Consider the following 13,624-nt stretch of genomic DNA (forward strand, 5'->3'; position numbering starts at 1 on the left):
AGTTTGGCCTCTGCTCATGATATCAGTCTCAGACCTGCTGTTTTGAAATCATGTGACTTTATCATGATGTCTTCACTCTGAGCAAATATGCTTTACTAATCATCGAAAATGAGGTCATCAGTTGTGTTTGCAGTGAGTCAGCTGCAACCATTGTGTTCAATCCTGTAAACAAATAGTGTGCATTCAGCTGATCAGCACACTTTTTTTGTGACAGCTTTCCTTGTTATATCATTGGAGTTTAACAACTGTGTGTGAATCAGTGCTGCATAGTGCAAACAAATTTAAAAAATGTAAATGTAATTTTTTTTAAATATGAGGCAGTATCGGCATTGATGATGATGATGATAATAAGCATTTTTAATAATGGAGCTTTATATTAGGATATAATCATTATAATATTAGGATAATTTGAAGGATTATGTTGCAGCTGTTTTATTTATTTATTCTCATAGAAATCTACTTTAAATTGTTGTAGTATTAAGTAAAGGCAGTCTTGGCAATTATAAGAGATGTCTTTCAAAAAAGAAAGAGAATTTGCCAGTGCAATTTTATTATTTATTTTGTTTTAAATAAATGGTATTATATATATATATATATATATATATATATATATATATATATATATATATATATATATATATATTTATGTATATATATATATATATGTGTGTGTGTGTGTGTGTGTGTGTATATAATTTTTTTCATTCTATTTTATTTATATTATTATCAATATTATTATTGTGTATATTATTATTTATTTATATTAATTATTTGCATGTATAATATCTTATGCAATTTTTCTTTTCATGTATGTCTGTATTTTTCCATGTATATTTATGTATGTTTCTTTTGATGTGTTTTTGTTTTATTTTATTTTATTAAAATTGTTTATTTATTTGCATGTATAATGTCTTATCTATTTTTTCTGTTCATGTATATTTCAGTAGACTAAAAAACTAATTTGCCAGTGGATTTATCAAATTATTTTATTTATATTTTTTATTGTATTTATTTATTTTATTGTTTTGTTATTGTTTAGATTTTTTTCTATTTAATTTGTAAATTTATTTATTGTCGTGTATAATGTTTCATGCATTTTTTCTTTTCATCTGTCTATTTTTCATGTATATTTGTATTTCGATTTATTTTTTAAATATATATTTTAATTATTATTAAAATTGTTTATTTATTTATTTGCATTTATAACATCTTATGCTATTTTAATTTACATGTATATTTTAGTACATTCAAAAAACATTTTTTAGAAAAATCAAAGTTCAACAAAATAGAGAAACAAAATTAAATGTACGGTGACTTTTAGTGTGTTTTATGATCTGAAAGTTGCAGATCGGTAGAATCCATAACTGTATATTTTGCCCTTATTTTGGCTATATTATTTATATTTTGTAATTGTGTGCATGCACTGTTTTTGCAGTGAATACACTTAAATTAAACTGTTTCATTAATTCTTATATAAAACTACTTCAATATTATTATGTAAATGCACTCTTGGCAACCAAAAATTGGCCAGTGGATTTTAATTAAATTAAATTTAATTAAATTTAATTAAATTTATTAAATTTAATTTAATTTAATTTAATTTAATTTATTTTAATTTTAATTTTAATTTTAATTTTAATTTAGTGTTTATTTTTTTATTTATTTATTTTATTTTGGTTTGTATTTTTACATTTTTAATCGCATTATTTATTTTTTTAAATTAAAATTGCTCATTTCTTTATTTGCGTATATGATATCTTATGCAATTTTTTTGTTCATGTATATTTCAGTGAACTCAAAAATACAATTAAATGAATTGTGTTTTAATGTGGGTTACTTTTATTGTGTTTTATGATCTGAAAGTGGCATATTTTCCCTTTATTTTGGCATTATTATTCTGTAAATGTGTGAATGCTCGGTGGGAGTGTAGTCAGTGGAAAGGTAAGCTCTGCATCTGTTGGGCTGACCCGATCTGCCTGTTCTCAGCAGTTGCTCTTGTTTAAGACAGATTTTTCTCAGCTGTTAAACACATTCTAGCACTCGTCACAATGTGAAGTGCCTGCAGAGAAAATCTGTCTGCAGGACACAGAACACCAGAGCGCTTTCTGTGTAGCATATAGCAGGACTGGCTAATAAGAATCATAATAGATTACACATGAGCAATTCCATGTAAATGTCAACCTTGTCATGAAAAAAAATTTAGGTTTTCACACGCACCTGCCAGTACCTGACTGTATTGTTTTTGTTTTTTGTTGTTTCTTTGTATTTGCATAATCCTAATTTGTGTACCTTTTGCATATTCTAATAAAAATAAATAAATAAAATTTTAAAATCTACATTCAAAAAAAAGGTTTAATTTCTTCAATTTTAGTTTTTTGTTTTCACATGTTTTTGTGTCTTTTCCAAAGCAATTCTAAAATGAATATATTTTTAACCTAACATGTAAGATAATAATACTAGATTTTTTAGGCTTTTTTTTAACATTTTGTTTACAATACTTTATATAAACCAGTGGAAAGAAACGTCTGAAATATTACTGTTTTATTGCATTTTAATGTGCATCTGTAGATTTCAAGGTGTTGGCATGTAAAGTAATGGTGTTATCTCTAATCTGATAATTAGTTTTTGTTTTTTCCTCTGTCAGTAGCTCGAGTACTTTAGTAAAGTACTGTATGTGTTGATTCGATTTTTGTAGTAAGCAAGGTCTGACAAAATGTGTGTCTTCAATGCAAATCAAAATGCTCTGTGTAATGCATGACATTGTAAAACTTCTTTAATTGTGTGTTTGTTGGTTTGTTTGTTTTTTGCATGTACAGCAGGGGTGTCCACACTCCTGGAGTGCCAGTGTCCTGGAGAGTTTAGCTCCAACCCTAATCAAACACACCTTAACCAGCTAATCAAGCTCTTACTAGATATACTAAAAAACTTCCTGGCAGGTGTGTTAAAGCTAGGACACCGGCCCTCCAGGACTGAGTTTGGACACCCCTTATGTTCAGTATAGTGCTGTTTGAGCGGAATGCTTTAGCACAGGCGGTTATAATAACGCTGGTGTTTTTGTGCAGATCCCGCAGTGGTGTGCAGAGTTCTGTCTGTCTGCGCAGTATCAGCACGGTGTGGTTGTGTGCAGTCAGATCCAGAGACGGCAGGCTGTAGATTTGGCTCTCCGGGTTGCAGATGAGATGGACGTAAACATCGGGCATGAGATTGGCTACAGTATCCCGCTGGAGACGTGCTGCTCCAACGACACTATCCTCAGGTGTGTGTGAAAAACCTCACTCTGATGCTCACGGATATACCAAAGGCTTTCACATTGGTTGGTTTGCTCAGCTAAAGTATGTGGCAACTTCTCAAATTCTTGACATTTTTGAGGCCTTTTTGATTTATGATCTGGCATTTTTAATATTTGTGACTTTTCTACCAGTGTAGATTTGGAAAATAATGATGAGCGCATTACTGGATAATCTGTGCCAGTATTTTCTAACGTAATATTTTTTTTTTTTTAATCAAACCTTTGTTTTGTATAATGTATATTAAATTTATACTCTCACCGGCCACTTTATTAGGTACACCTTACTAGTACCGGGTTGGACTCCCTATCTGCCTTAATCATTTGTGGCAGAGATTCAACAAGGTACAGAGACTCATCAGACCAGCAACGTTTCTTCAATCTTATATTGTCCAGTTCTACTGAGCCTGTGTGAATTGTAGCCTCCATTTGTTGTTCTTAGCTGACAGAGTGGCACCCGGTGTGGTCTTCTGCTGCTGTAGCCCATCTGCCTCAAGGTTGGACGTGTTTGCGTTCAGAGATGCTCTTCTGCAGACCTCGGTTGTAACGAGTGCTTATTTGAGTTACTGTTGCCTTTCTATCAGCTGGAACCAGTCTGGCCATTCTCCACTGACCTCTTGCATTAACAAGGCATTTGCGCCCACAGAACTGCCGCTCACTGGATATTTTCTCTTTGTTGGACCATTCTCTGTAAACCCTAGAGATGGTTGTGCATGAAAATTCCAGTAGATCAGCAGTTTCTGAAATACTCAGACCAGCCCGTCTGGCACCAACAACCATGCCACGTTCAAAGTTACTTGGATCGTCTTGACCATGTCTACATGCCTAAATGCATTGAGTTGCTGCCATGTGATTGCTGATTAGAAATTTACGTTAACAAGCAGTTGGACCTAATAAAGTGGCCAGTTAGTGTATGTATGTTTTATAACTGTTTTTAACATAAATATTAACATTGTAGTACTGTTTTTGACAACTGTTTTATAAAAATAAAATATTTATCATTGAAGAAATGTTTACTGTTAGATTTTTCAGCGATTGAAGTTGATTTTTAACTGGTCAGATGATAAGACTTACAAAAACCCATTTTTATTACTATCAAATATAATGTCAGACATTTTTATCATCTATAAAACTTAGTAACTTTATTGCATTAATTTAGGCCAATTGGTAATCACTAATACATTTCTATTTTATTATAACATTTTGTTTAGTCACATTATTCTGAATCATATATGAATACATTTTTAACTTATTTTGATCAAATCATGAAGGTCCGTCTGATCTTTTATTTTATTATGGAGATATGTCCAGTCAAATACATTTAAAAACATTAATAAAAAATGTAATGAAAGACAAAAAATCTATTATTTTTAGCATGTTTATTTATTTATTAAGGGTGTCACGATTTCAATTTTATCGATCAAAATCGATCCAAATTGATGCTTAATTTCGATTATCGAATCAAAAAATAGAATCGTCGATGCTGAAAAAAGACGCTTGTTTAGGTGCTTGTTAAACTGTGCAGACGCAGGAGACCCGTCGACAGAGCTTAAACCCTCTCCTCTTTCAAGGAAGTCACCGGTGTGGAAGCATTTGGGATTTCCAGTGAGTTATGTTGACAACGTTCGTGTCGTCGACAAAAAAAAACCACAGTTTGCAAGCTCTGCGATGTACCTATTAGAGTTCGTCCGATAGACAACACCGGCATCGCGCTCCTCCGCCCCCCGTTGCAAATCCGCTCGCGAAAAGTACACACTCAGGCCCTGTTTACACTGTCTTTGTTTATAAATTGCGTTTTAGAACGACAACGATTTGACATCCACAGTGGCGTGTAGCATTTCTGAGCAGCCCTCCTTCCTCACTACCGCTGAAAACGCACATCACGTGACCACACACACACAGACGCATACAGCCATGCGCTCGAGACAGCAGGTCCAGGCAGAGGATCAGTAGACTGCTTCAATCTTTCACTCACTTGTACTTTGTCAATTTAGCGAACACGTCAGATACTGTTGGCTGGTTCCTGTTGGTTGCGCGTCTTTTTTACCGACGCCATTATAACGACACAGATCACTTCCTATTAACGAGTCCCGCAGAAAAAGTGATTGACAGGTGGTAATTATGTGTGTAACTTCCCTTTATTCATTTACTGTATGATTTGTTTATGGGTAAAACAAAGACCATGCAGGTCAGGTAGTTTAAACGGTAGGCTACAAATAATTAATTCGTTATTAATTAATTAATTATTCATAATCGAAAATCGAATCGAACCGTGACCTTAGAATCGAAAATGTAATCGAATCGAGGATTTGGAGTATCGTGACACCATTATTACTTATGTTTAATCCATTATATGTTTATAATATATCGTCTGTATATCTGAATACATATGTTGATCTGTGAATGGGTGCGTGTTTGCAGGTACTGCACGGATGATATCCTGCTGCGTGAGATGATGTCGGACCCCCTCCTGGAGCAGTACGGTGTGGTGTTGGTGGACCAGGCTCACGAGCGTACCGTGAGCACTGACGTCCTGCTGGGTTTGCTGAGAGAGGTGCTGCTGCAGCGGCCGGAGCTCCGACTGGTGGTGTTATCTGCTCCGCCGACTCCAGAAACGCTCCTCACACACTACGGCAGCGTCCCGCGTCTGCATCTGGAGGCCCCGAGCGCCGGCGAGGTGATCCACAGCAGCAGTAGCAGCTCTGAAAGCTTTTATTCAGCGCTGAGACTCGCACTCGAGGTCCACCGATCCAGAGAGCCCGGAGATGTGGCTGTGTTTTTAGCTACTGAGCAGGTGAGATCAGTCACATTAGTACAGCTCATGCACTTCCATTTGTTTGGGAACTCCAGGTACAATGCCCTAATATTGTGTTAGAGTCCCTTACAAGTTTAAATCAATCTAAGTTTAGAAAATTGCAGTTAATATTAGAATAATTTTGCAATGATTTCAGCAGCACAACAGCATTAATGATGCCAGGCTTGGCCAGCAGCACTAACACACATTTCTCCATGATGACAGTGGCATTGTTGTGTTCAGCTGCATCAGCAGCGTATGAATAAACATGTCCACTCAGCTCTTCCACTGTTACCGACCGTCTGTCCTGGAAATCACATTCAGCCCTCACTAATCAAACCTGTTTGTGGTCATATTTACAATTAGTGATTTGTAGAAACCAATTGGACTTTTCTCTTAGCAGCTATAGCGAAGCTATTATTTTAAGCAACTAGCGCAGTAGCGTTCACACCATAGATATATACACTAGATGTCGCCTGGCCTATTGTTGTCTATTGGACGGAATGCGTCAATAGCGCCGCCATCTTGCTACAGGGTAGCGCTCCTTTGAAATGAATGTGGGACCAAGGTACAGTGGAGGACTGTGGCCATCCAAAGCCAGAGATATACACATATACACATATATCTATGATCGGGAGTTTTCCTGGATGTTAGTATGTAATTTTTTTTTGTAATTACGAAAATTATAATTTTACATCACTTTTCTACATTGATGGATCAGTGACCGCACGGGCATTCCTGACAAAGCTTTTGTTTTTGTGTACAGAAATGTACTATCCACCCTCTCTGTTAAATTTGATCTAATCATGTCCTGAAACACACCTCCTCTCCTGCTTTCACTCCTCATACTGACGGAGGGAGCGATTCGTTTGTGAATGAATCCCCCGAACGACTCGTTCACTAACGTTAGCCGACAATAATACAAGTTTCTGGCAGCGCAGCATCTCGTTGTCATATTTCTTTTGCATTGTTTGCTGATTTTATTCAACAAAACTAGCATAAGCCGAGTGTTGTGCGAGTTGGAGCTGCTTTGCCGTATGGTGAATGCAGTAAGTGACTGTTATCATCAATAACGTTACCTGATTAGCACAAAAGTTCAGAACATACAAAAACAGAAAAAAAAACTTAATATTACCTATGAAATGTTCTGCCTTTGTGCTTTGTTTTCTTTGTTTGCTCGTTACTACACTCGTAGACAGCGCTAAAGTCCCGCATCTTCACGTAATAACACTGTCTTGACTAGTGCGGTTGAATGACATTTGTCCTGGGAGCACTGTACCAATGTGGCGGCGCTATTGACGCATGCTCAGGGTCCCTATGCGATATCTAGTGTATATATCTATGCGTTTACACAAGCTACATTTACCGATCACTTGGCCCACACGGAATCTGCGCGCAGAATTCCGCAGATTTTCCACTGATTTTCCGCAGAATTCCGCAGATTTCTGCAGATTTCTGCAGATTTTTAGCCCATTATTAATTCTGTTTATTTACTTGAGTAAATGTGTAAATCTGAATTTATTCAGTGTTTATTTAGTAATTTATTACTTTTTATTTAATAATATTAAGGTTTTAGTTATGATACTCCGCTGGATACTCCCAAAATAATTCCGCAGAAATCCACAGATTTTTACCAAAATTCTCAGCAGAAATAGCAAAAAACGTCCTCAGATTGCGTCTGGCCCTGCCGATTGCGGATCAATAAGTGACTGCACTCACATTCTGTGAGCTGTGAGGCCGGTGTCTATCTGATGAAAGTAAATCCATATGATGGCAAGAAGGGTGAAATTTATTTATTTATTTATTTATTTTTCTCTCGCCTGGGGTCCGTTCTTTGTACCTCGCTTAAATGATCTAAGATGATTTGGCAGATCCTGGATCTGTTCATCTTGATAACTGATCTCTCGCTAATTTGGTTCTTTAAACAAGTTCGCGAATAAGATTAGACTGTCTGGATAAACTGATCTGAGATCGCTGCGTGTGTTGTGAAGGACAGATCTATCGATCCTCAAAATCATGATCAGCAATGCAGCGATTGGCTGACAGCACAGCAGCGTAATGACATCATCTGATTAATATTCAATTATTCATGTGAGCAAAATTACATCAAATTAGCAGTAAACGGTTTGTTAAATATGACACGCAATAACCTTCCACATTTGTTGTGAGCTGCAGGCTTTACTCTTTCATGTGTCAAGAGTATTCATCATGTATTTCAATGCATATCAGTGTATTTAGTTCTACATTTAGAAAATATTTTCTTTATTATAGTAGCCGTTTTTTTTATTTTAATTTTATTATACACAATTTATACTAAAGCGATCTAAAAAGTTCACATCAATAAGTTTTCTCTTTGCACCACCAAGTGGCAGTCTTTGTACTTTCATTTCGAGGGTGCAGATTGCATAAGTTTTATTAATGTGTATAACTTTATTTATTTTATTAATGACTATAACTTTATATATATAGTAAAAAAATATTTACCATTTTCCCAAATCTATATAACTACTACTGTAAGAAAATATCAGAATTAGGTACATACTTCTGTATTATCTTTGCTTGAACTGAGCCGATCTAATCCTGTTTATTTGAATTGAACCTGCTCCCGATCAGGTTTGAGCTAGCAGAACTGTTGCTATGACAACAACTCTCAGATCAGTTCTGAAGAACGAAACGATCCTGGATCGTGTCAAATCGTCAATAACCAAATCCAGCTAACCGAGTGATCCACGTACGAAGAACGGACCCCTGTTTACGGTGGTCGACAACAAACTTTTTGGTGCGTTACTGCCACCTCTAGCTCTGGTTGGTGATGTCGCCAAACAGTCATTGGGCTGACACGAGAAACTTGCTTGATTGAAAGATCAATGGGGGAGAGAAGTTATATTTATATATTTTATATATATATATATATATATATATATATATATATATATATATATATATATATATATATATATATATATATATATATATATATATATATATATATGGGCGAGGCAGTGGCGCAGTAGGTAGTGCTGTCGCCTCATAGCAAGAAGGTCGCTGGTTCGAACCTTGGCTCAGTTGGCGTTTCTGTGTGGAGTTTGCATGTTCTCTCTGCCTTCCCGTGGGTTTCCTCCGGGTGCTCCGGTTTCCCCCACAGTCCAAAGACATGCGGTACAGGTGAATTGGGTAGGCTAAATTGTCCGTAGTGTATGAGTGTGTGTGTGGATGTTTAAATCTAAAATATACATATATAAAATATACATATATATATATATATATATATATATATATATATATATATGTGTATATTTTAGATTTTATATTTATCAGCTTAGTCCCTTTATTAATCCGGGGTCACCATATATATATATGGTTTGTGGATAACAGGGCTGCAACTAACAATTATTATATATATATATATATATATATATATATATATATATATATATATAATAATTGTTAGTTGCAGCCCTGTTATCCACAAATGTAGATCTTAACCAATGCTAGATTCACTCAGTACACTTGTTGTGTCCGTGCGTGTGTGTTTCAGGAGGTTGTGTGTGCCTGTAACATCATCACTAAAGAAGCGTCCAGAATGAGTGTATCTCTAGGAGAGCTGCTGGCCGTGCCCATGTGCAGCGGACATGCTGGAATCTGTCCACCAGTCACAGAGAGCCCACAGATGAGTAGGCGGATCTTTGTTTCTTGTAGCCAATTAGAAGATCTGTTCTGGTCGGTGGACTCCATTGCTTTCGTCATCGATACTGGAGTAGAGAAAAGACTAGTGAGTGTGCTGGTTTTGCAGGTTTTTAAAAATTTACTTTTTATTTTGTGTAAATATTGAAATAATTCAGAAACTCTTATTATGCATGTTGTGTGTAGGTGTATAACCCACGACTGAGAGCCAGTTCTGAGGTCATTAGGCCTATCAGTAAATGCCAAGCTGAAATGCGTAAACAGTTGACGGGATCCACAGGTGAGTCTTTTTGAGACTTTCACTTGTTGTTTTTTTGTTTTTGTTGGTTTTGTTCTGAAATGCTCTGTACAAATAAGAACTAAACACTTTATTTTTCATCAAACAAAACGTTTCTAAATTTGCAGTATAAATAGAGTTATGGAAACTGCTGTCTGACTAGTGTTTTCTTGGTCACTGTTGGATGCATTTTAAATTGATAAAAAAAAAATTAGATTTAACAAAAACGCATTTATCAAATTAAAAATAAGAAATTTAAATATAAAAAAATAAAATAAGAAAAGCAATCAAAACCAAAGCATGTTAAAAATAATATATATATAAAAAGAATAAATAATAAAAATTAAACAGTGCTCAGCATTATTGAGTACACCCCATTTTGAAAATGAATATTTTCTCCATTTCTCAGTGAATATAGGCAGTGTATTTTGGTGCATTTAAACAAAACAAAGGTCTTAAGCAGATATATATTTTAAAACAATGGGGATTTTAGTCACCAAACATATTTAGAAATGGAAAGATAATACAATTAAATTCAAGCAAAATATTGCTAAAATAAATTACAGCCGACAAAATTTCAACAATGTTTCTATTTATTGCTTCTCTTGATTTTTTCCTCTTTGTGAAGTTTGTATTTAATATTTGTCTATAACTTAGAAATTTGGGTCTACCAGTTTTTGGACCGTTATTGTAAGTGATTTTGTTAGATTAGCTCCAGATTTAGCTTCAGTACTGACCAATGTAACGTATATATGCACAAATACAATATTGAATAGCTACATAATATTTGACTAGATATTTTTCAAGACACTTCTATACAGCTTAAAGTGACATTTAAAAGCTTAACTAGGTTAATTAGGTTAAACTTGGTTTGTTCTGTAGACAAATGGAAAAAAAAACTGCTTAAGGGGCTAATTATATTGACCTTAAAATGGTTTTAAAATAATTAAAAACTGCATTTATTGTAGCCAAAATAAAACAAATAAGACTTTCTCCTGCAGAAAAAATATTATAGGAAATACTGTGAAAAATGTATTGCTCTGTTAAAAATAATTTGGGAAATATTTGATTTATATTTTATTATTATTTTTACTTGAACTGTAAATGCGTTGCTTGAGTTCCAGTCAGTGCTGAATCACTGTTGAATCTTGAATCACTGTTCATTTGAAGGAAAGTGCTTCTGTTTGTATCCCGAGGACGTTCAGCTTCCCGCTGAGATACATCCTCGTATTCTGGAGTCTAACATCACGTCCACGGCGCTGTTTCTGAAGCGAATGGAGGCAGCCGGCGTCACACATTGCCACTTCATCAACAGACCTGGTGCGTACACTATATAGAGGTGCATATTCAATGGCCATAACACTCACACACTAACACAGGGGTGTCAAACTCAGCTTCTGAAGGGCTGTATTTCTGCAAAGTTTATTTCCAACCCTGATTAAACACACCTGAGAATTTTCTCCAATTTAAATATACAATGTGAAACTTGTCTTTTTTTTTTTTTAATAATTATTTTTTAGGGGTTTTGCCTTTCATTTGATAGGAGTGTAGAGAATTGACAGGAAAGCATGGGGAGCAGAGAGAGGGGAAGGATCGGCATAGGACCGCAAGGCGGAATTAAACTCAGGTCGCCGCAAGCACCGGAGTACATGTGTCAACTGTTACGAACCCCAGTTTTTTAAGGCTCGTCTAGGGAAGGGGTTAGCAACATAAAAGGACACAGAAACCAGAATTACAATTCTCTATTTATTTAGAGACCAGAAGATACGTGTCCTATCTAATTAAGGTGGCAACAGAAATATAAATCATTAATCAAACAATAACCAAGTCAAAGCAATTGCTTTGACTAACAAACAAAAACATATATTATAAAGAAAATATTGATAAAAAAAAAACATAGATCAAAGAAACGGCACAACACCAGCATGGCTCCTCAGCAGCGGCTGCACAAGACACGCACAGAAGTTCGGACCTTCTTCATCAGGGCAAGATACGGAGAGATTCTCAGCAAGTACGGGTCATACTCTCCAAAGAGAGACAAGATCGCGAGGATCAGTCAGACGCGCTGGAAATCAAGAGCCACCTCGACACACACTCAGCTTCCGCTTATAAAGGCGACAAGTTGAATTAGCGGCAGGTGCAAGGCGGAGCCAGCCTCAAAGAAAAGAAATTGCAATTAATAAAACAATCTCCACCACAACACAAATCACGAAGAGAATAATAATAATAATAATGAAGGAAGGCTAAATAAAGAATAAACCGTGACACAACGCACTAACCACTACACCACTAGACATTTTTGAATAATTGCAATATTTTGATCATTTCAATATATGCCACAGCCCTATTGTGTTTGTTTTTGTGTGTGCTGGTTGGTGTTCAGTCAGGCGTGTGTTTGCTGAACTGACAGCTCTGAGTCTGCTGGGTTTACACTCTTTGTTTCTGGTCAGTGTTTAAACAATGTGAAGCTCAGAAGGTAAAGACAAAACTTTTATTTATCAAAACACACGGCTAGCAGACGCAACAAACCGGAAGACGAGAGCTCAAGTGATAAATCAAGTGGTTTATTTTTAGAAATGCTCCAGACTGTTGTTTTATTAGTTGTATTATGCAGAGTTCTGACAGCATGATTTTAGCCCCGATTTTGACTCCGGTTTTGAGAAATCGCAGACAAATGCCTGAAATCACAGGCAGATTTGGAGCTCGTTCACATGAGTATCAATCACACAGCATGAACTATCAAAGATGCCATCTGAGAGAATCACAGATGAGTCGCCGATGCTTGTGAGATATTTGGCGTGCTGAATATCTGGAGCTGTCAGCGATTCAAATCATGCCTTGTGAAATGAGTTTTTTTATTATTATTTTTTTTAACTTTTTCTATTATTTTATTTAGAGAAGAGGAAAAAAAAAAAACAGAACAAAAGTGGTTGTCGGAAGAGTTACAGAATCAAGTCATGATACGCTTGACATACATTATCACAAATTGTTTACAATGACATATTCAGACCATTTTTTCCAGTACTTGGTATACTTTTTTTAAGTCAAATCTTAGATTAAAAGTGAGTCTCTCCATACAGTGTATTTCCTTTACAATTCCTATCCATTGAGCCCTTGTTGGAGGGTCAGCCTGCAACCATTTTCGAGTTATGGCTTTTCTGCTACTTACCAAAAGGATTTGAATTAGGTACTTGTCAATAGTTGGAATAACTTCTGGTATTTTCCCAAGTGTGAAATGAGTTTTGACTGAAAATAAAATCAGCGATCACTTTCAGCGAGAGACCGGCATTCACTAGTGTGGATACCTGCAGGCCAGCGGGAGGTTGAGGGAGAAGTCTAAAGCTCTCATTTTCAGTTTATTAGGACCCAAGAAATGAAGGAAACACTAGTGGAAATTTGGCAGGAGCACCCGTGTCTGGCCTGTGTTTGACGTGTGGTCTGAGCAATACCACAACCGGGTCAAAAAAGAATAAAGTTGAGGAGAAATTGCTCATTCCCTTTAAATTCAGGTGAGCAAAAATGTACAACTTCTACCCCATTAAAGGCTTCGTTCTTATTATGTAGTTCAGGGGTTCCCAAACTT

The 13,624-nt window shown here is 35.7% G+C and overlaps 1 protein-coding gene across 1 annotated transcript in view; it reads left to right on the top strand.

The window, feature by feature from the left end:
- Positions 1 to 13,624, top strand: part of dhx32a (DEAH (Asp-Glu-Ala-His) box polypeptide 32a) — a 28,300-nt gene that overhangs the window by 3,179 nt on the left and 11,497 nt on the right. Inside the window, 5 exon segments of the mRNA NM_001202472.3 lie at positions 3,063 to 3,256; positions 5,708 to 6,080; positions 9,619 to 9,852; positions 9,951 to 10,044; positions 11,212 to 11,361. Of these exon segments, the coding sequence (NP_001189401.3) occupies positions 3,063 to 3,256; positions 5,708 to 6,080; positions 9,619 to 9,852; positions 9,951 to 10,044; positions 11,212 to 11,361 (1,045 nt within the window).

The sequence above is a fragment of the Danio rerio genome, chromosome 12, assembly GCF_052040795.2.
Source record: "Danio rerio strain M-AB ecotype USA chromosome 12, GRCz13ab, whole genome shotgun sequence".
Lineage (NCBI taxonomy): Eukaryota > Metazoa > Chordata > Actinopteri > Cypriniformes > Danionidae > Danio > Danio rerio.